Here is a 23,732-nt window from a genome sequence, read left to right on the forward strand (position 1 = left end):
GGCAGTGTTTGAATATCTGCTTGTTGTGGACTCAAATCTAGTATTATTATTATTTTAAAAAATGGCAAAATTAAGAAAATAGCAAATTACTGTTCAAAATCTATATTCCAAATATCAAACAGCAATGCTTGGTATCAAAAAAAATATTGCAAGAGTGTGTGTTGATATACAGTATTGTCATATTATTTTTCCAAGAGCCCGAGAGAGCGAGAGGGTGCTATGCCTCCCAATTATCAAGGTTTTGGCTTTGTATTCAGCAGTAATTATAGTTGTTAGTGTTCTTGTATCAAACTAACACATCACTAAAAATGTCATCCCCAAGTATTCCACTAAAACAAATTAATATGAAAACTGACCAAAGACAGAATTTATTTTGACATTTTTTATTTCCTGGAACAAACATGTTTGTGGAGTCTCTTGCAACCTATAAAATTTTTCTATGTATATTTTAGCCTACAGCTTAACAGCCTTCATAACTTCAGAGAGAGCATCACTGTCTTTCTAAAAAGAATGAATAGCGTACCTAAAACAACGCTGATGGCTCTTTTTTGCTTTTGATTTAAACTGCTGTCATGATCTCAATGACAGATGAAGAGCCGTGATGTAGACAATGTAACCTGGTATATTTCTCAATGGCAGCCCATCAGACATAAGTATACTGTACAATGTTGACAATCGTACCAGTCAGACTCTTCCATCAAGCCTCTGAAAGGCCCATTAATAATGTATAAGGAAATAAACAAGAAAGAAGAGAAGAGACAACATATAAGGATATTACAAACTGAGATCAATAGTCATGTTATGTCTCGTCTTATTTAAGTTTTCATAATTTCCCCAGTATTCTGACATTAGATCGTGTAAGCTGCTTCTCTCATATTATAAATTGGTAGGTTGTATTTTTAGTGTGATATTATGTCAGATGGAGTTTGCATGAAACATGTGAAACCCGCAATGTCAAGGTAAACTCAGACCTGTATTCAGTTGGTCCATTCAAGTATTGGCAATCAGCAACTTAGTGCAATTGACTCCACACGGCAAACACACAATCCAAAGCAATCTGCACGTTTTTTAAAATAACTTACATTTTTTAAAGAAATTGTTTATTTTTTTATCTGCTTCATTCCTACCCTATAGCATCCCATTTAGCCTATGCCGCTTTACTTATGTGTTATGCTAACCTCATAATTAGTAGTGGGTCTATGTATCATTGTATGAGTGACATATTTGTAATTTATAATAAGTGGAATTTTGTGCTCATGGCCACGCTCAAGGCTCACTTTCCCACTACCTCTGCCAGCAAGAGCTACTACTAAGACATTGTGATTATGTTTTATTTATTAATCTATCGATTAATTTATTTTTATTTAATTATTTTCTCCAACTCCTGTTATTATTAGCGTTATCACTGTCTCTCTTGTTGTTACAGATTGTGGGAGGGGGTTAGGTGTCTCTCCTGAAGTCCACCACCATCTCCTTGGTCTTTTTCACATTGATGCCGAGGTTGCTGTCTCTATGCTGTGAGTCAAGGTGGAGTTTTGACTTGATCAGGTTACTAACTAGATCTAGATTAACTAGAAGAAGTAGTTCAAGCTATTAGAGCCTGACCATAATTAGGTCTTAAGACAGGTCCTAAAAAATTAATTCAGCCTAGTCAGGCCTATAAAATATAATTTGCTGTTTCTTCTTCTGCTGTAACTTCCAAATGCCATCAACAGTTATTAAAACTGTTCAGTGTACACATGCAGTGATGCATGATTAGGCAACTGTGTCACCTATTTCTTGTCCCAAACATATTAAGAATTAATTTTGGTGGATCGTTATGGAGATATTAGGAAACTCCTGCTATGTATGTGTCATGTTAATGTGTTAATGGATGAAAGAACTGTCAAAATCTGTGGTACAGTCTATTTGAAAGAACATCTGCCTCAGGATAGGTCATCCATTGCATTGCTAGAAAACAATAAGCAAAGAGATAAGTCTGACAATACTATGGAAAACGCCATACAGGCCATGTATTTGGACTGATGTCTTTTTGTCAGATTAATCTCTGACTACGAATGCTTTGAGGCTAAACCATGATCTACTGCGGTTCACCTGGTGCCCCAACAGATCCATGGAGGATCTGTTGTTCTGCATACATTAAACTGCTGTTTATTGATTAAATTTAATCTTTCAATTAACCTAGTCATCTCTAGACTGGCGTCCAAGGTGGCTGACCTGGAATTCAACACTTAGTCCTCAACTGGAGGACACCCACCAGAGAGGGGGAGAACCTGCCCTATGTCTGTATCACTGATGACCATTTTAATAGGGACTTCAAACAGAGCTGATAGAAACTCTGTCATTCTCCTGGTTAGCTGGTTTGGTTAGCAGTGGGGTTATTTCAGGTATTCAGTATTCCAGAGATGTAAGTTCATTTCATTTTGTGCATAGATAATGGTAGGTGACTGGCAATTGGAGCCCTTCCAAGCCTTGGATGGACATGAATTTCTTATGAATCATCAGTACAAAAGATGAGTAACTGTGCTAGCAAACAACCTTTAAAATAGGTGAAAGGCACAAGCCAGTTTTCACAAAAACCTAGGGAAAATCTTCTGAATCTAAAACTTTGTTGCAATAATTGCTAAAGGAGAGTGGAAGATAACAATAATACGCGGTGGAAATCAGATACCGCATTCAGTAGTTAGAATCAGGTCACTTTAGATTCTGGGTCAGTTTTGGATGAATATGGATCACTGTTTTCTTCCCAGTTGTAAACACAAAGCATTTTGAATTTGCTACTGCTCCATTGCAATGGCAGCTGAGGCTCATGGCAATTGAGTCATGTACTATATCTAACAAAGGGAAATTTTTCAGCTTTGTTTCTGATTACTCAGAAATACAAATTTATTTTTATTATTATTATTTATTATTATTTTTCCAACTTTCTTTCAAAAAAAAGTGCTGTAAGACAAACATTTTTATCCAGGAGAATTCAGTATTTCAGTCTTGAAGAACAATTAGGATTGTTCAATTTAAAAAGGTCTTAAATGGGAATTTATAATGATATACTTCCAGAATTCCTCCTACTTTGCTCTTACAGCATAGGGCTACATTAAAACTATTAGGCATTTTCAGAGGCAGTGTCAGAAATGTACTATAGCTTTAACAATGGAAATAGGAAATCCCAGTGAAAATGAGAGATTATGAGGTCAGCATATGCTTTTAACTGTACGAATCACAAAATGTCAAGGGCGGAAAATGTTCATTATCCCAGGAAGAGATCCTCCCAGTTAGCTCAGAATGCGCAATTAGCTGTTAGCTCTAGCAATCTGGTAGTTTCACACATAAACCAGCAGGGAAGAAAACCCTGTCTTAGGGTAAGACAGCTCTCACTGTTGATCTCACTATGAGTTCATTGCTGTTTATTGAATTGAGAAAACATTTGTCAGGCTCTGTGATCTATGCTTTGGTGATCAGTCTGACATGGGTTAGAGTTTCAGGGTGACAGCAGTGAAAACTGGTGGCGTTGGATCAAGCAGGTGTGCACAGTCTGTTTTCATGCTCCCATGGGACTTATGATACTTAAATCCTGTGTGGACATGAGTTCCTTGTGGATGAAGCTTTGTCTTTATATGCTGCAGTCATCTCAAATATACCTTTTTGCACTAACATGGGGAAGGTATTCTTTAAAACTCCAGTTTTCATTAACCGTTGTACTTTTGCACAATTCTTATGTGGAGTGGTAGGCCCCGGCTTTGAGTGCAGCCTACTTTGACAGCTGACCGAATCAACTGATAATAACCAATCAGTCCACATCTGTCAGTTACGGTATATTACAGATCTAAGCTCTGCTGCTGCCTGAGCTATGATTTGCACTGAAGCAAACATTTGCTTCAGTGCATTTTTTCACATATCAAAACAAAAATATAATTCAAACAAGCAAACAAGAGAAACTGCACCTGTTAACTTGCACTGAGGACCTCAGTGGACACTGCTGGAAAACTAGCCCTTGGCTGAAACTAGCTGTCGATGCCTGGTGAAGGCTGGGTGCATGCCTTTCACCAGACTTACTTTAAAACTTCCTCTAAACAAAATTTACATGACATTCTATATTTACAGATAGTGGTGAAGATCCTGAACTGGTGGAATATGGAGCTACTTGACAAATAGTAAAGTCCAGGCCCTGATACACACAGGAGGATGTAACAGTCATCAAGAAGCTTAGAAACGATGCTTAGCTGAGATAAGACAGAAGAAGAAGGATGTGAGAGAAAATGTATGGAGATCTGGGAGCTGGTGAATGAGTTTGGTTTAATTGTAATTCTGCTCTGTTTGCGTGTGCACACTATCATGAACACTTCATCACCCGCACCAATACCCCCAATATGTGTGTGTGTGTGTGTGTGTGTGTGTGTGTGTGTGTATTCGCAGACACATAAACACGCAAATACAAGCACACACATACGCACTCACATTCACACACAGATACACAACCCTTACTGAAGACAAACATTCACATGCACATGCAAGTGGTGCACATGTACAGCAACACACAATTATACAGTCCTCACAAACTACACACAGGTCCACACACACACACACGCACACACACACACACACACAGTTCCAATAAAGGACACACACCCTTTTCCACAGCACACACACTCACACACACAGACACACACACCGCATTCATTTCCCTTTCATTCAGCACAGGCACATATTGTGCTGCTGTAACACACACACACACACGCACAGACACACACACACACACACACACCATTTGCAGAGCTTGCTCCTAGCTCTCCCCACACACACACACACCCCTCCCCCTCTATCTCTGTCAGACACACACACACACACACATCACACACAAGCATACACACACTCACACAGTCACACACAAGCATTCACACACTCACACAGTCACACAAACACACACAAGTACATGCACATTCCCTCCTACGCAGGCACACACACAGCCACACACACTCCCTCTTTCCTTTCACACACACACAGACACACACACATATCTCTCATACACCCCTCCCCCACTGTTTCTCACACACACATACACACGTACATGTCCTCTCTCTCTCTCTTCCTTGATCACCCATTCACTCTCTCACCCTAACACACACACACACACACACGTAAATCCACACACATTCCCTCTCTTGCTTTGCTTCTCTCAGTCACACACACAGAGATACACACACACACAGGAACACACACGCCTGCGCAAACATTCACATTCACACACACATACACACACTCTGTCTCCTGCTTGCTCTCTCCCCTCCCTCTGTCTGTCTCTCTGTCTGTCTCTCTCTCTCTCTCTCACACACACACACACAGACACACACACACACACACACACACAGTCTCTCTCTTTCCTGCCCTCTCTCCCCTTCTCTTTTTTCATCTCTCTGTCTCTCTCAGACACACATACACCCACAAGCACATGAATGCGCAAGCACACACGGACACATGCGCACAAGCACACACAGAGCCACACAAACACACAGAGACACACACCCATTTTCTCTCAGTCTCTTTCTCTCTATCCCTGTAACACACACACATATTTTCTCTCTTGCTGCACACTCTCTCTCTCTCTCTCTCTCTCTCTCTCTCTCTCTCTCTCTCTCTCACACACACACACACACACATACAGTATACACACACACCTCCCCCCTCTTCCACAGGCATCCTGGCTGCCACTCCTTCTCTAACAACCACACACAAACGAAAAGATGCACACACACATGCACATATGCATAAACACATATAAACAAACACATGCACAAACACACACGCACACACACACCCTTTTAAACACACACCCCACCCCTTTCGCTCAAACACACATCCTGTCTTTTCTTACAGTTAAACGTGAACACACACACGCACACAGGCACAATCTCACTGCTAATATTCAAACTCAAAATGTGAACTAACAGACATTTTCACTCGCATACATTTTTCACATCTTTCACACACTCTGCTCATCACCAGCATTTGTGAGCCAATCTGTTTTTAAGTCACACAGATACATGAGGCAATTCAAAGTATAGCCAGGATCAATTTATTTCAACCCACTCAAACCCCCCCCCAAGGAATCCAATCAATAATAAATAAGTTTTTATTCCATATCAAAGTTTCAGAAAAACATAAAAGACTATACATTACTTTGATTTTTTATTCACAATGCACCAACGGATGTCCTCTCCATGATTCAAAATAAATGTAATATATTTTTTATAAGTAATCATTTAGTTCTTAAATGAAAACATAAATAAAAATAAGATGATGCCATGTCAGAAGGAAAAACGTGTCCTGGTTGCCCTGGCTATTTTCAATATGTCACTGAAAATAATAAGGTCAGTGTTTAAGCGCTAGTCTGTGTTTGACTTGTTTTAGGCCCCTTTTAGACATAAGATAATGAGTAAGACGTAAATGCTCTGCCAATTTCACATGTTGGCATTAAGTTTGAAAACAGTCTGAATCGTTTACTCAGCAACATTTCTGTGACATTTTCTTCTCCATGGCTCAAGTTGGAATAAAACATTGACAGTAAAGCCAAACTCAAGATTACAGTGTTTATACGTATGACAATTTTGAGTGTATTGTGCAATCAATCATGAGAGAGTAGGAACAAAGCTTAGAGTGCTACACTTTGATCACAGAGGATATTCTTAACCAGCAAATCTGACTTGTGAGACAATCCTGCTAACTACAAAAGCTGTTTTTTTTTTTAAATATTCTGGAAGCTAGTCCGAAGCTGAAATCAGAAAAGTGTCCGTCCACTCTGCTAACAAGATAACTAAAGAGGTTAGCAGCATGTTGCAGTAAACTGTCTTTTTCCACACACAATGTCCACAACTTGCAACATTGCTGAGCTGAAGAAACAACTTGAAACAGACAACTTAATTAAAATTTATGATCAATTGCTTCTTTAAGTCATTTTTCAGCGAACACGCTGCCAAAACTTCACACTTGTTCCAAGGTTCTAAAATATGATTATCTGCTGCATTTGTAGTCTTTAATGATGTTAAACATTTTGTAGACAAAACAAGTCATCAATCAATCGAGAAAATAATTGGTAATAAGTAATTATGAAAATAATTGTTGATGTACACTGCCAAATCCCTGATGCCAAATATCAGGCAAGCATTGCTTATCCATATATGTCTTCTCATGTGTAAACAGAGTCAAATGAGGCCTGCTGTGTGTTTGAAAGCCAGAAAGCCGGTACTTTAACAGACAGATGAACCCAGCAATGTAACAGATTTCATGCCTGAAAGGGGCTATACTATAAAAGCTCAAGGGAGGATGGTTTCTGTTCCAAAAGATAGATTAAATGTGAGACATTGTAAGACACTGTAGTCACAAATAAACTTTTTTGACTATAGTGATAAAAGGAAATAGAAAACAAATTTGTAAACCCACAGATTAAATTTAGCTTTGGTGTCTTGTCTCTCTTATGTGAACATTTTATCCAGGGCCATAATTGTATCCAGAAAGGCACAAGCAGGTCATTACACAGATAAAGCCACATTTGCGGGATAGGTATTATTGTTGCTTTCACATAAACTCCAAAGATAAACGGCAATGACACTGAAACATATCACAAGTAAATCAATACATTTGATTGACCATCAGGGATAAAGAGGGTTAATCATACATTCTTTATGATAAAGCTGACAACTCTAATGAGTGTGGCCTTTTCCTACTGTATGATTGCTGCTTATAGACAGACATGATGGTAACCTAATCCTCTCTTTGTGCTGTGAGCCATTTGTCTACAGCTAGATCGCTCTACACCAGAGGTCAAAAGAGAGGGAACTTGGTGGCATAACTAAATTTGGTTTAAGTTCTCTTTTCTTTGGCTGTTCTTGATCTGGGGCCCACCAGGCCGGCAAATCAACCAACTCATAATAGAGAACAGAGCCGAAAAATCCTTTTGGAAAAAAAAAAAAAAGGGATATTTCTGCACGGTGGAGTCCAGCAGATAGTTTATGATCAGAGTAGATGAAAAAGATCATGTACAGAACAGCAAATGCAATACATGTATTGCATTTACAGTTTATCATATTAAAAAGTACTGCATTCCAATGCATTGTTATATATTTAGGATGAATTTGTGCCACATGATGTATTTTCAATTTTCATTTAGTGCATTTATAACAGATGGAGTGAACTTTTGCACATGTATAGTAGCTCTTATTTTCTCATGGATCAAATTTAATCTGAAATTATTGATGGTGACTCAGATCAAATGACTAAATACATTTATGTTTCCTTCCAGTAACAACATCCACTTTTCAGAAGCCTGAAAACAGTATGGACTATCCTGTTTCACTCAAATATCACATAGGTTTGTTTATACTTCCAGTGCACCTAACAACAGTTTACCAACCTACAGAATGTAACAAGGCAAACATTCAATAAATAAAATCTGCAGCCCTCAACTTAAACAGAGTTTAAATGTCATATGGTCCCCTCATACTAAAAATGAAAACACTGCACGTGTCCGTTTACATAGTAACTCACTCCTCCATTACACCATTATTTGTTCTGTGCTCCACATTATCGTGGATCTTACTGGTTATCCAGGCAAGACTATTCTACATAGGATTCAGTCCCATTCACAGTATCTTCTCTTTTTTTGTCCCAAAGCGTCATGCATCATTGAAGACAATCTGAGTCTACGGCTGTTGCTAATTTAATTAGTACTACAGCACAAGTTAGAGTGACAGAGTGACCTGGGAGGGCCACTTTTGATTAGTTTACATCATCACAATTTAGCCAATCTACTACAAGTTAACTTATCAACTACAGTATATGTCGATTATTGCGGTGCGAGCTGAAACTACCCAGTAGATATATAATGGATCACATAATACACACAGACACAAATCCCTACAGCTGACCTTAATTTGGACCAAGTCAAAATAGAACGTGTCTTAAAACTTTTGTTCATAATGACCACTGTGATGCAGGGCACCATTTTTGTGTCTCTCCTACTGGGCTGTGAATAACTAACTATAATAATAATATAATGAAAATAACTTTTCATTAAAATAGTCTTTTATCACTTAAGTTTGCAGACTTTTACTATTTACACTATATTTCCACTACACTCCCCGTTTCTGTGCCCATTCATTTGCCCATGAGTTTGGACCATTGATGTTGCGGTAGCACTGCACTTATTGCTCCCTAAACTCTGTCACATAGTTGTACATGGTTTCATTGCTAACAAAGTGCCATAAAAATGTAACAAAAACCCATAAAAACACAACATAATTTAACATAATTAGGATTACTGGGGAAAATCAAGAAAGAAAAGAAGGAATATGTTATGTAATAGCAACATTTAAACACTAGAGGGTACTGTTACATATTGTTTTTCCTTCTTACAAGTGAATATCCCCAGGTAATAATCCATCTGGAATGATTTAAAGCCAAAGTATTCAAAACCACACATATCAGAGCTACAGTCTGGTGACGGTATGAATTCAAATGTTCTCATTTTCATCAGAATGTGCTCCTTGCTGACTGTCAGCCGCAGTGGACCTTGGAAGTATATATCTTAAATAATAACTTCAGCTGCATCAAAGCAGTAAGGCATACACGAAGAAAATCATGACTGTGAGTTAGGTGTTAGCTGGTGAAAAAAGTCACAATCGTGTTTTGTTTCCTCAAAACCAAAATGTCAAAGAAAGAAAGAAACTCTGAATCCAGATGATTGTTAGATTTCATCATACAATGGAAAGAATATATTTATAGATGTATTAGACACTGCCATACTTAATTTAAACTTGTTCAAACAGATGTTGTTATCAGCTCTGATGAACATGGTTAGAGACTCTGTCTGAGGCCTCTGTTCATGTGTGGGGGGCTTCATGCCCTAAAAATAACCCAACACACTCATCTCCCTGTGTCAGTAGGGATCTGTGTCTCCTCTCTCTCAGCTGGCTAGTATCACTCATCTCTTTCTTTTCTCTCTGTATCAGCCAGTTTCTCACTCATCCCCAGCTGAACTCTTTCTGCCACTCTTATCTTCTCATCCCTTTCATCCCTTCACCCTCTTACCTATCTCTCCATTTCAATCCTTTTGTTCTCTCTCTCATTATTCCTCTTCTCCCACACACACTTCTCACATCTCCTTCTCATCTCCGCGTGCTTCTCGTGCTCCTAACTCGTGTGGTCCTCGTGCGCTCCTTGGCTATCACCGAAGGCAGGCCTTGCAAGGTGGTGATGGCCGTCTTGGTCCAGTAGTCCACCTCTTTGAAGATCCGGTAAACCCAAAGCTTCAGCTCAAACAGAATGGTCGGACCGTCTAACTGCCAATGAGAAGTGGAGAAATCACCGAGCTCTGCCTTAATTTCTAACCAAAACTTTTACCATCATAACAAGATGTCTGTTGATGTCAGCACCTACCTCCAATCCCTCCAAATTGGGAGTCAGGACTGCCGTGCCGTCTACAGCTTTGAGAAGTTCTCCAGTGTTGACTAAGAGAAGGGAGAGTCTCTCCTTCACCATCTTCCTCTGGGTCTCATAGTCACCCTTCTTCCCACCACCCAGCTCCTCTTCCTCTTTGGCGATGGCTCTCTCCAGCAAGCTGCGGCACTGTAGCAGAGCAGAGTGGAGGCGCCACAGCTTGTCCCTGGTGTCCAGTTGGGATGAAGGAGGCGGGACGGACACCAGACGGCCATCAGCCACCGTAATATCTGCATTGAAACTCTCCTTCTCTCTCTTGAAGAGGAAAGAGAGAAAACAAAAAGGGTGAAAATTAAAAACAGAAGTGAGATTTGGGAAAGTATTTATGATGAAAAGGGAGAGGAGGAGAACTTGGACAGCGAAGTGCATAAGTGGAGGGTCGAAGAATGCTTTCTGTCAAGTACTAACCACACTGACGTCACTTTTGACAATAACTTGGCACCATACTGAAGATTGCTGTCTATGAGGCAAAAGGGATTTTGTCCTAATGTGATAGGAATTTGTTCAGGCTCATTTACATTGTTTCTAAAAATCAAATAGGCCCATCAGAGTAAATGGTCTTCCTTTGAGGAGGAATCAGTTTTCAACCCTGATTCCAGAAACAATTTATTAAGTAAGCAAGTTAAAGGTTAAAATGAGCTGCTTAAAATAACAGAAACAAGGAAAAGGAGAGTTCTTTTGTAGGTGCAACACATGCAATAACGCACAATACTGTACAAAAAAAATATGGTGTGATACGCTACAACTTTCAAGTAAAAGTCAACATTTGAAATACAAAATCATTAAAGCATACTGTATGATGACATTAACAAAACAGCTAAACATTTCGGCATAAATTTTACAATAAATATGAAGCTACAGCCAGCAGGCATTTAGCTTAGCATAAAGACTTAAGAGGGAAGACAGCTAGCCTGGTTAAACACAAATTTTGTTTTTAGATTTCTTTTTTCCCTACAGATTAAATAGAGATATATATTGTTAATTAGTGAATTGTGCATGAATGCGAATAATCCTAGTTCCCAAAATATCAGACTATACTATATTGTATATCCACTTTTGGTATATCCACAGAATACAAAAAGGCTGCAGCTCTGTACTTTCAAAACTATGTTATGACAAATTTGACATTATAATCTGGTTGATGATGTTGTCAGGCCACTTCACGGGCATGATTGTAGCTGGCATCAGCTTGTGAGTGAGTTGTGAATCCCAGAGGCCTCCTAGTGACATTATATTGAGGTGTTAATGTTGAACCCTGTGTGCAAGTTAGTATCAGTGTGACAGAGTGGCCTAATGTGACCTGTATGCTCTGAGAGTCGAGGGGGGGGGGGGGTGTTAATGTTTACTGCTCAGACTGCAGAGGAAATGTGATTCAGGCAGTTATGGATACCTTGGGAAGCAATAGTGGAGCCAGAAACAATATTTCTCATGGATCACTGTGAACTGCGATAGCGTGGCAAGCTCTGAAAATGATTTAAGAGCCATCAAATGGATGTTGTAAATGAGTGTTTTCCCACCCAACAAATAGGCAAGGGACAGCCCGTCTGGAAAAAATAATACTCTGCCTGAAAAATATTCAATCTGCATTTGATTCAGCTGAGACTTCCGTGCCAAAGACTAAACAAAATCCTGTATCAGAGACAATTCCTTCCAGCCAAGGAGGGAAAACATAGGAGAGAAATGTACATATACAATTTCTGTATGATAGGCTAAGGCATATCTAATCACTTCATGTTGCATTTACTGGAATGTATCTGGTGTTGTAGCTCTAAGGTTATTGCAGCAATATTTCCAAAAAGGCAAAACTATCCCCACAAAGTCAGTGATAAGTGTGTGTTGAAAACTGCCAGGAAGAAGGAAATTAAAGAAGACATGAGGGATAGAGGAAGGAAGGGTCAAAATCCTACGAGTTAAGTGGATGAAGTTATATGCCAGGCCGCTCCCTTGCTCCTAGCGAGACACATGAAAGGAAAGATGAGGCAGTGAACTGGCAGGAGACCAAGAAGTTTTAATAACCGGTAGCTCTCGCACCTATAGGCAAAGAGAGACGGAGGCTTGTGGAAAGGAGATGAAGGTTTTGTGCCCAGGCATTGATGAGCTTGTGCCAGAAAAACGCCCACCTCTGTCATTCCAACTGAGTTCACCCCCCCACCACCACCACTCTGCATTCCTACCCCCTGCTGTCCTAGACATCATTTGCTTCTCTTTAGCACACATACACACACTCTCCCTCTTATCTTGCCTTTGCACGCATCCCTTTCTCCTTTCTTGCTCTCTCTCTCTGTCTCTCTGTCTATCACACACACACAGAGACACACTTTGTCCATGTACTTCTTTCAAACACACACTGCCACACACATACACACACAGTTATAGACATGCATGCACAGGGGACACTCATGACACGCACACACATCCACACAGAAAATCTATTAATTTTCCATTTAACCTTGGCCTATTTCTCTGCCCCCCCCCCCCCCTCACACACACACACACAACCTCCCCCAACACACACACACATACAGAGGCTATATATATTTCTCTCAGTCGTCTGCTTTGAAATCATACTGTGATCTGCTGGCAGGTTGCAGCCAGTGGAAAAAAAAATAAACTCCTCTACTCACATAAAGTTCCAATAAGATGGAGCATTCGTAGTGCAGCTGCTCGGCTATAGCAGTAGCCCGGGCCGCCGTGGTCCTGCTCTGATCCGAGCCGGTCATACTTCTAGTCCGCCTGTCTGCCATTGAACCTCCAGCTGCCTTTGCCGGGAAGACACAACAGATACGCACTTTAGAGCAGCAAAGCAACAGGCCAACCCCCTTAATATACACGCCTGTGCGCCTGCCTCATCCCGACAACACCGGATTCCCGGTCATGGTTCACTTCAGCCTGCCCTTCCGTTCCCCTTTAGTGAAACCCAGTCAGTGCTGCTTTAATTAGAGCCAGAGTGCTCTTCTCTAAGGTTTCCGTAAAACGAGTTTCTCAGTTTGTCCGACCTTGTCTGCTTACTGTTAGTTACTTATGTTACAGACTTGGTGGCCAACTCTCCGCCCTTTCCCCCGAGAACCTGATGCCAGGCAGGAGGAATTTAACGGGACAAGCGGGGGCGGAGAGCCACGGCGGGGAGGAGGGAGGAGCTCATCAATCATCATTCTTGAAGACCTTATCTGAATTACTGGTCGTGACAAAAGCAAAGATGGTCTAATTTTATGTAGGATGTGGCCTTAACTATTTCCGACTGTTTCCGTATACATGTGCTTCCCTTATGATAAAAAAGTAGCCTGTAGTTAAACCACAAACAAGTCCATATAGAAATAAACTATAACAGTGGTGGAAAGTAACCAAGTACATTTACTCAAGTACAGTACTCTTACACTTTGAGGTACTTCTGCTTTACTGAGGAGACCTCTTTCTGACATCGAGGGGCATTCTGCTAAATGAGTGCTTCATTTTGCTGATAATACTTCTGTACTTTTACTTTGTTGAAGTAATATCTCAAGAGTATTTTTACCGTGTGTTCTTGCTATACTATAAAACCATTCTGCATAGTACCGCATTGTAAACAAACTGCAAGTTCCTACTAAGGACCATTACTATGATTTGACTTAATATATTGTCTTCATCAAAATAACTCTCTGTGTTAAAGGCAGAACAAAACAGCAACAATAAGAAACCACCAATGGCCTTCAATTTGGAGTAAATGTATGAACAGCATATTAAAGACCTTTCTATGGCACACTTATAATAACAGAAAAGGCACAGGTGTAATGACCTTAACGATAGCTTTGGCTCACATAAATGGAGTGCAGCTGCTGCAAATGTTAGTCTATTAGTTATCCTGTGTTTGACAAATCAGTGTACCTCTCCGGACAAATTTAGATTTTTATCATGGAACATATCCTAAACAATTTATTATAACTTTTATGACTTAGAGAGTTTAGAAATTCCACAAAGCCAAATTGCTGATTTAGAGCAGGAACAAAAATGCATGGAATTAGTTGGCTAATATGTAAGGCACAGATATGAAAGACACAAACATCACATAAATTATTAGGATAAACATTTTTTAGCAAAGGCTGTTTGAAATATTGAGTTCAGAGTGGTGTTCAATCATGTAACAACTAAGTCTGGACATTCAAAAGCATGTTGAAATCAAGAGCCTAAAGTTAGATGGCATCGTATGATGTACTGATCGTAAAGCCCTTTGAGGCAAATCTGTGATCTATAATTGGCACGGTACATTTGAAACTTCTTGAAATACATCCCAGTATACTGTGTATTTATATGTTCTAGGACAGGGGTCTTCAACGTTTTTCAGGCCAAGGACCCTGAAACTGATGGAGAGATGGAGCAGTATGTTCAATTCATGTTAACGTGTTTTTAAAGACATTTAAATTTGTGGGAAAAAATGAAAAATAGATGAAAAATTGTCTAATCAACCAAAAATTTCATGACCCCCCTGCAGTACCTCCGCGGACCCCCTGTTGAAGACCTGTGTTCTAGGATGTCTATGAGAATTTATAACAAAATTTAAGGACTGGTCACCACTCAGTTTTTAAAACAAGAAAAGAAGTTCTAAGTTATTCAAAACATATGATATATATATACAAACAAAACACCCCCCACTGCCCCCAAAAAAGGTAACTGTTGGAAGTAAATACTGATTTAATAGAGTGCCCAAACCTTTGCACTTCACAGTTATTAATTAACTTTTTCTATTTTATTGAAGTTCATGAAATTAAAATAAATAAATAAATGCTTTGCCCAGGTGTGCCCAAACCTTTGCATACAAAGTTTGTGTTGTTGTTAATTAATTGTTAATTACTGTGTAAATGTGTGATGCCTTAAATTAACCTAACCTCTAACAAGGAAAAACCTCTAATGACAGCATGTTGAGTCCCTATACACGGAAATATACTGATTTTGTTGTCATACAGCCTTTGGGTCTGTGTTTGTGGTTGGTGGCCTGGTAATGATCTGAGGGTGTAGCAGTATAATGTTGGTCTCAAATTGTTAGATCTCCCCCCTTCCGCTGATATTTTTTAAACTTTGAATTCATTTAATTTTATGTTGTTCTGTGCTGTTGTTTGATCGTTTTATTTTATCGAAATCACAAACCAAGTAATCCCATAATTTAATCTTTGTGTAAAGCACTTTGTACTAAGTGCCGAGTAAATCTTGCTGTTGCTAAATGCAATTTCCCCACTGAGGGACTAATAAAGGATTTCTTATTCTTATTCTTATTCTTATTAATTATTTGACTTGACTAGTACCACTCCTGTGCTGCAGGTGGCAGTGCAGGCAGTCAGAATGTAAACACTGAGCCGTGGCTACATGACGGCAGCTAAGACTAGTGGATGTTGAAGAAGAGGAAATGGCAGCGATTAAACATTTTCCTCTGTTGTATTTTTTATAAATCCACATGCTTATTATAAGATCCTAGTAATCCAGGAGCACGATTCGCTCGCACACCCGACAAGCTAACTAGCTTAGCTTCAGTTCATTGTAAAGGAATGAACTCTCTGGTTGGATACGGAGTGTCCTCGGAATCTGACAGCGATGGGGATGTAAACACCGGTGGAGTTGGGTAAATATTCACTTAAAAACACCTTTTACTAAAGAGAGTTAGCCGGATAATTGTGAATAATATTACACGGGCTACTGACTCATCTTTCTTCTTTTAACGTGTATTCTCCTCCTGCTTCTTTTCTGTCTTAAAGTTCTGTTAAGGAGGATAGTGATGAGGGCACAGCTGCCAGAAAGATCCGCAATTTCTTGCTGGAGTCTGGTTCAGCTTCCAGTGATTCGGGCAGTGAAGCAGAACCAGAGGAGGTGGAGGATCCAGAGCCCTCTTCATCACCACCACACCCCCTAACACCAGCACTGTCTGCGTCCTGTCAGCCTGCCCTGCCCGCACCTTCTCTGGGCTCACTCACCCAGGCTAATAAACTACCTCCTCCTTCTTTAAATGCCTGCTCTGACAGCAGTGTGTTTGCCAATCCTTTCAAGGCTCAGGCAGACCAGAAGCTCAGCGCCTTGCAGAAACATGTCCCCCTAACAATGCAGGCCAAACCCTCTCAGATAGGAGGTAAAAGGATGTGCGTGTCATACAGGAAAGACGGAAGGTGCAGGTTTGGGATCAAATGCAAGTTTGCTCATGACAGTGATCTCCAGACCCCAGTCACTCCCACTGACTGTCATCCACCTGTGAGCGATGAAGCACCAGTGTCAGAACATGTTGAGGCCCATGCGGGTGGCTCAACAGGTTCCCAGAACCTCACAGAGGAGGAAGGGTCCGGGGGGCAGCAAGTGAAGAAGAGGAGGGTTGGACTGAGTAACACCTTGATTCCTCCTAAACGAGCAATGAAGCAGTATGCCATGCACAGGGACAGAGAGCGGATCAATATGTCCTGATGGATGTTTTCTGAAATGTAGCACTGTGCTCTCATAAAGCAATAGTATGTAGGTTGGGTGAAATATGTTCTCTCAGTGTGTAGGTCTGTAGACACTGTGGACTCAACTCATAACTCAGCCTTATGGTTACATCTGGCAGCAACTCACACAGGAGCTGGAAATTGAAGGGCCAGCCTTACTATTAATGGCCGACCCCTCCACCACCTCTTAACCTGGAGATGTCCCAGTTGAATGGAAAGAAAAATTGTATGATGCTTTGGGTCCACCCCCCCCCCATCCCAAAAAAAATCTATTCTAAAACTCAATGAAAACACTTTGTTTAACTGTTAAGACATTTATTTACATCATATAAATGAACAGTTTTTGTGTTTGCGCTATCACACATCCTATATCACAGATCAGAGAGGTGCTGATTTAGTACTGACAAGGTTAGGGGCACATTTTGAGTTCAGTTGTCTAACTCATTAACCGTGCTTGCTGGGGTTTTTGGGTCTATGTGGGATTTAAAATGTCAGAGGTCACCTTCTACTTACAATGACCTAAGACTTTAGTGAGTAGTACATACATTACATGGGTTATTACTCCTTCAAAGTCAGCCAACAGCAAGGCTTAACAAACAAATGCACAAACACCACTGAAACAGGTTTAATGGCACTGCCAAAATCTCTAAAATATGCACATTTTGTGACTTTTTACAAGCCTGCGAAACATTTTTGTCTAAATCTTTCCAGGTGTTTGAATCTTTAATCTTTCTTTGTGAGTTCAGTGTTTTTGTTTTAACCATATTAAGTGAATGTTTTATAGTAGATCTGGATAATAAATCAAAAATGAGTTTTTCATTTTCATTGAGAGGGATTTTACTCACCCCACACAGATTGAGGATGTTTATAGCTTTCTAACACATTTTGTGTTTAATTCATTATATAAATTATTTCAATGTGCTGTATATTACTAAGAGGTATGCTTTATTATTGCATAATAGCAACAGCTGCGCAGCATAACCTCAGCATCAGTACACTCACTAGTTAAGTTTACAGGACTGTTATGTACAAAGGCAACAACTTACACATACAGACACAAACATATCTTTCCCTGATACAGATATTCTAAAAAACTACCAAATGTGACTATGAGTGAACATTACATAATATATTGGTGATCCTACATTTAGCTCAAACATTGCAATACAGTATATCAGGTCACTGATGACATAATCTTCCTGTTTTCTTCTTTGTGCATTCCATCCTTTTTTACATGAGGGTCTGCTGCACATGTCTCTCAGTGCTGTCAGTCAGAACTTCCCCTTGTCCCGTTTGCTCCCAGACCACGGTGTCCTCCTCCGCAGCTTCTGTCTGCTGGAGGGAGTTAGCTGACGAACAGGAGGAAGTGAGCACCGGATTGTCCAGAATAAAGCTGTCCCCATTTGTGGAGGCCGGATCCTGGGACTGGGGTTGGGATGGGGACAGGAGAGGGGGGCTCGGGGCGGCTGTCTGCAGGGTCTGAAGTTGATGAGAGGTTGCTAGGATGGGGATCTGCTGAATGTGGGTCTGGGACTGGCTGACTGGCTGGAAGGTCATCTGTAGGATTTGTGTCTGCCCCTGGCTCTGCTGCTGGGAAGAATAAGACTGAAGAGGCTGAAGCTGGGGTTGATGCTGGGTCACCACTGAGCTGGGGTGGAGGGTCAGTTGCTGGATTTGGGGCTGTTGTGGCTGCTGAGGGGCCTGCACAAACTGGACGGGCATCTGCAGCTGGAGGTGAGTCTGCTGCTGGTTGTCAGCCGGTGAAGGGGGGTCGATAGGGGACAGGGCAATCGTCACTGGCACCTGCATAGTATGGAGACTCTGGTCTTGTCCCAGTAGAACTACCTGGTGACTCACTTGTTGGGTCACATGACCCATCTGGGACACCTGAGCCACTTGCTGCCCAACTTGCCCTTCCTGGCTCAGCTGGTCCACCTGCCCATCCTGTCCTACTTGGCTCACATCCAAGCTGGTGACCTCTGCTTGCATGGGGTTTCCCGGCAGCTCCAGCAGGGAGGCAGGGGTTGTGATGAGGGCGCCAGCGTTGGCTGCCAGCGCCTCAGCAATTAGCACCTCTGGGTGACTCTTGGCCTTATGGGCAACCACACAGTCCTTTTTCTCAAACTTCTTACCACAAATGGAGCAGGAGAACTGATAGGTGGCGTCAGCGTCGTGCTTCTTCATGTGCCAGTTGAGAGACGCCTTCTGACGACAGGTGAAGCCACAGATCTCACACCTATTGGTGGAAGAAATAGAAAAGTGAGAGGAAATATATTTTTGTGATTTAAGAAAACTTTACAGAATGAATAAACATCTAATAGTGAACTGGAAAGTACTAACTGTAGGGGCTTCTCTCCTGTGTGGATCATGCGGTGCACAGCCAGGTTGTGGGAGCTCTTGAAGGCACGAGCACAGAACTCACAGATGTAATCTCTCTGGTCTGGAATCACAACACACTCAGTTATAGATGTGTTCTCTACATACTTTCATTATTAATTATTAATTAATAGTTGTTACAAGAAGTGGTCAGACACAGATGGAACCTAATGCATGTTTTATGTATGAGCTGCATGTTTACCTGTGTGGTGCTTTGCATGACGCAGCAGCTGCTTCTGTAGGCGGAAAAGCCTTCCACAAGACGGATGAGGACATACATACTTCTTCTTGAGCAAGTGCTGGTATTTTATATGGTGCTGGCAGGCAAAGCATAGAAAACGCAGAAGAAAATTTATTGGGAGTATCTGAACGTGTTAAGCAGAACCCATTATTCATTTCAGAACTGTAGTGATGTCAAACAGGGAAAATATGATGGACATTTGTAACTATTTTCAAAAGTCGTTTTTTATATACTGCTGCTGATGTTTTGAAATGTTTTAAATGGTCTATAACAAAGTTTGAAATAGATTTACACTGACTGTATTTGACGATCGCGTAATTGCTGAGACAAACCTGTAGGTAGCGAGGATGAGCCAGGACTGTCCCACATCCTTCCATTTCGCAGCGCACATATTGCACTGGGGGCTTTTTTCTGTGTGGGTGAAGCAGACGTCGTTGTAATGTCACAATACCAAATATATATCCAAATATTTACAAATCCATTGCCCAACATGTCAATCGTTAGTCACTATCATATCCTCAAATTTTATAACAGAGTGGCAACATGATGATTCTTGAAGATGATTAATTTAAGATTATAATGTCCCAATAAAGGCATCGACTTCACCTTCTCTTTGGCAGCCGTGGGGTTTTGTCATCTTTTTTCCGCCGGCCTCTCCTAACACACACAGAACAAAGAAAATTACGTAACTTGTTGCAATGGAAAATCAAAGCCATATTATATTATGTAGTATATATAAATCCTTTATGATAATGTGTTTGTCCTACTGATAACTGCATACATATGAAATGGTAGTGTGCTTACTTCCTGGGTCCATCTGGGTCCTCCACAATTTCTTCTTCAAGCTTTACTTCCTCTTCCACACTCTCCAAGTTGTCTGAACCTTCTACCTTTATCTCAGCGACCTCTTTCTCTTTTTTAGGCGGCTTCTCTTTATCCTTCTTATCCTTCTGTCTAGGAGGAGCTCTCCGCTTTGGTTTAGGGACATCCCTAAGAAGAAAATCAGAGAAATATCTAGTTACTAAAATACAGTATGGTTCATATTTCTAATCATGTCTGAGCATGGAGAAAAATACACCTAATGCAAACAGAGGTCTAATCCCAACCCTTCCCACACACATACACACACCTTTCAGCCTTCGGGTCGTAGCTCTGATCATTTAAGTCATCTCTAAAAGGAACATCTTCGTCACTGCTGAGGGCCTCTTCCTCCTCTGCCCCGCTGAAAGCAAAACAACAAAGACTTGAAACAGGATTTTACACTTTCTGCACGGGGTCAAGTGATGCATTTGAGATAAGTGTACCTCTGACTCTGTGGCTGGTAGTTGAGATCATCAGGGTCAACCTGAAACGGAGGGTCTTCATCATTCAAGACTGTTTCAGCAGCATCCTCGCTTTCCTCCTCTTTCTTTTTTCTGAGACCGCATAAGTGAAACAGAGAAGTCATGAAAACACACGTGTATATATATTGTATGTTTTTTTTGTTGTTTTGTTTTTTTCTGTCTCATTTGAAATGTCTTTTTTCACCTCATGCTGTTCAAGTTGCCCCCCCCCCCCGGGGACAGATAAAGTTCTCTGAATCTAAATCTGATTCTTGTAACAAAAAATATAGCCTCAGCACTGAGTAATTCCCTTAATGCTTGCAATGTTCATATCATGCTTTACCCAAAAGATAAAAAAATGTACTTACATTTCATACTTCTCTTTACTGTTTACCTCTCCTCCCACTGCTGTGTGACAAACAGAGAAGGAAGGACACCGAGAGTTTAAGGGAGGCACCTAAAGCAAACTTATATAAATGATGTACAAAAGGGAAAAGCATGAATACATACAACAAATCATTTCATTGCAGTTTGTTGCATTCTGTGTAGGTAAATATTTGAAAATGTAAGGAATGACAGGGAGAGATATTTAACTCAAAGGGCAGCACTAATCCATGACCACAACCAATCCATTATTATAAATACATGGAACCAGATGTCACTGATGGTCTTCTACAGAATTAACAACTTCAAGAACAGTTGTCAGCATAATGTCTCAGTGCCTCTGTGTCTGTATGATTTGATTTGTGAATTACAGGCTCTCGCGCTGAACCATGGAAGCTCTCTGTCAACAGGTTGCTCACCAGCTGGATTCTCCATTCCAGGTTCAGTCTTACACACAGGCTTGGCAGAGCTGCGGCTGGCCCTGCCAGACGGGGGCTTGGCACGAGTCTGGGCTGGGGGGCGTCTGGAGGGAAGAGCTGGAGTGAGGTAGCAGAAGCATGCCATCAAACACACTGTTTGCAATCAAGTGTGATACAGACGAGGCACAAGGTCACACACCACCTCTGTTTGAAATACACAGTAATTCAATTGCATACATAGAAATATTAAATGCAAACTGATTAAAAAGCAAACCAAGAGGCTTTTATGTAACAGTTTTTTTCTGATTACCTTGAGCATCAGTGGCAGGTTTCTTGGGGTCCTCCGAACTGCACAAAGGAGGAAAAAACACTGAGATCTGATATTTTCTCTATCTGCAGAGCGACACGCCATCTTTCATCATATCTCTGATGAGACAATGCCTTCACATGTTGCAGTACTGAATTAAATATGCCAAGTTTTGAAGCCAGGTAAGTTTCACTCCACCCTCCCCATACAGAGCTGCAGAAAGGGGACGAGCTATGCTGAAGGCGTGCTTTTGACAGGAACTGACCCCACCGACATAAACACACACGTTAAGAGTCTTGATAGGCTCATCATAAGCAAAATGTAGCGTTCCCTTAGATAGGACTATTCAATTCAAAACTTACTCTGTGCCTTGAAGGCTATCACCTACGACCCCCCCTCCAGGCTCTGTCGAACCCGCAGATTCTGAATTTTTCTTCCGCCTGGAGTTGGAAACTTTCCTCCGCTTGGACGCTCCGGTGTCCGAGCTCGGTTCCTCTTCGTCGTCACTCTTGGTGTCCTTCAGCCAAGCCGGTACTGCCCTCGTTGACCTGTCTCTTAAAACCCGTCCAGAGCTCTGCGGGCTCGACGCAGCCCCGTTGACGTCCGTTAGTGAAGCCGGAACGCCGGACCTCGGGCGGCCCGCTCCCCGCTCTCTGAGACCCCTCCGCGGTGTAACGGTCGTACTGGTGGCCGGGGTCTGATCTGCGGCCTTGTCCTCCGCCGGTTCTTCACCTTTATTTACATCCCCTGTTCGGTTGCCGACCGGTTCCATCACCGTGAGGACACTTCAACCAACCTCAAATTCCACTTAAAGTCAAGCAGGTTTATTTGCAATGAGAGGAAAAACGGACCACATCTGGTTTAAAGACGTTTTGATTGCAAGCGGCCTTTATCCAACAGTGGGACATTTTCTGTGAGTGCGCTGAGTTCGTCGCAAATTAAATGCATACATTTATTGATTAGAAATGGAAAACTTTTCTTAATTATATATTCATTAATAAACCGATATAATTTTAAAGAAGCAGACACTATTTTCGCATTCTTAAAGCTATAGTAAACCTACTTATTCGCCCGGGCCTGGAGCACAACCATTTTGTGCGCTTTGTTGCGTCTCCTTTAAGCCAAATATAAACTGAGGTTACATTCAGGAGCGCGGACGCATTTTAGCAGCTGCTGCAATCATCTGGATTTACCCCCGTGCCTTTTGCAGATCGAGTCGGCCTATCTGCATTGTTTATAAATCTGCAGAGGCTGTAGCCGCCGTGCAAAAGCAGCGCGTATACGGATGGGTGCTGGGGCATCATGGGAAGTGTAGTGTAAGTACTGATCTACAGCGCTTTGATTTTGTTTTAAGGATATTTATCTACTTATTTAGTCGTAAACTTATAGGGATAAACTGCGTATAATTAGCTATATATAGCCATATATATAGCCTATATATAGCCATATATATATATAAAGCTATATATGTATATAGCTATATATATATATATATATATATATATATATATATATTTTTTTTTTTTTTTTTTTTTTTTTTTTCCATACTCGAATAATATTTTTCATAAAACCAAGAGAAATTAAAGCTGCGATATCGGCGGGCCCTTGCACCCCTTGCGAGCCGCGGGAGTCGCAGCCAGCGCAGCGAGTCCTCCTATGTCCTCTCCTCTCTCCTGCTCTTCTCCCCAGAAAAGCACAGCAGTGTGGGGGCCACTCATTTATATATGAACACGAGTTGAGAGTGTGAAGGTCATCTTGATT

General features: G+C 41.1%; 3 protein-coding genes across 4 annotated transcripts in view; 1 reads left to right on the forward strand and 2 right to left on the reverse strand.

Moving 5' to 3' along the window:
- cntf (ciliary neurotrophic factor) overlaps positions 1–13,533 on the reverse strand; it is a 19,365-nt gene extending 5,832 nt beyond the window's left edge. Inside the window, exons 1-3 of one of the 2 annotated variants that reach the window (XR_005894009.1) lie at positions 13,113–13,533; positions 10,429–10,743; positions 9,719–10,331 (exon numbers count right to left, since the gene is read on the reverse strand). Coding sequence is in view for 1 of the 2 variants with exons in the window: in XM_041037344.1 (XP_040893278.1) it covers positions 10,158–10,331; positions 10,429–10,743; positions 13,113–13,232 (609 nt within the window). In the remaining variant the exon portion in view is untranslated. Of the gene's footprint in view, positions 1–6,047; positions 10,332–10,428; positions 10,744–13,112 lie in introns of those variants that run through there. The other variant, XM_041037344.1, reaches the window with a different exon arrangement.
- si:ch211-113e8.10 (E3 ubiquitin-protein ligase ZFP91) lies at positions 4,078–23,081 on the reverse strand. Its single transcript, XM_041037342.1, has 14 exons — positions 22,334–23,081; positions 21,975–22,012; positions 21,665–21,781; positions 21,230–21,269; positions 20,844–20,954; positions 20,669–20,761; positions 20,344–20,529; positions 20,146–20,196; positions 19,872–19,950; positions 19,501–19,615; positions 19,263–19,362; positions 17,328–19,158; positions 4,975–4,977; positions 4,078–4,089 (listed from the first exon to the last, which is right to left on the reverse strand). The coding sequence occupies exons 1-12, from the start codon at positions 22,741–22,743 to the stop codon at positions 18,153–18,155; spliced, it is 2,346 nt and encodes a 781-aa protein (XP_040893276.1). The 5' UTR covers positions 22,744–23,081; the 3' UTR covers positions 4,078–4,089; positions 4,975–4,977; positions 17,328–18,152.
- Positions 15,828–17,738, forward strand: si:ch211-113e8.11. Its single transcript, XM_041037343.1, has 2 exons — positions 15,828–16,075; positions 16,209–17,738. The coding sequence occupies exons 1-2, from the start codon at positions 16,002–16,004 to the stop codon at positions 16,900–16,902; spliced, it is 768 nt and encodes a 255-aa protein (XP_040893277.1). The 5' UTR covers positions 15,828–16,001; the 3' UTR covers positions 16,903–17,738.
- Positions 23,082–23,732: the final 651 nt, after the last annotated feature.

Source organism: Toxotes jaculatrix, chromosome 4, assembly GCF_017976425.1.
Source record: "Toxotes jaculatrix isolate fToxJac2 chromosome 4, fToxJac2.pri, whole genome shotgun sequence".
NCBI classification, from domain to species: Eukaryota; Metazoa; Chordata; class Actinopteri; family Toxotidae; genus Toxotes; species Toxotes jaculatrix.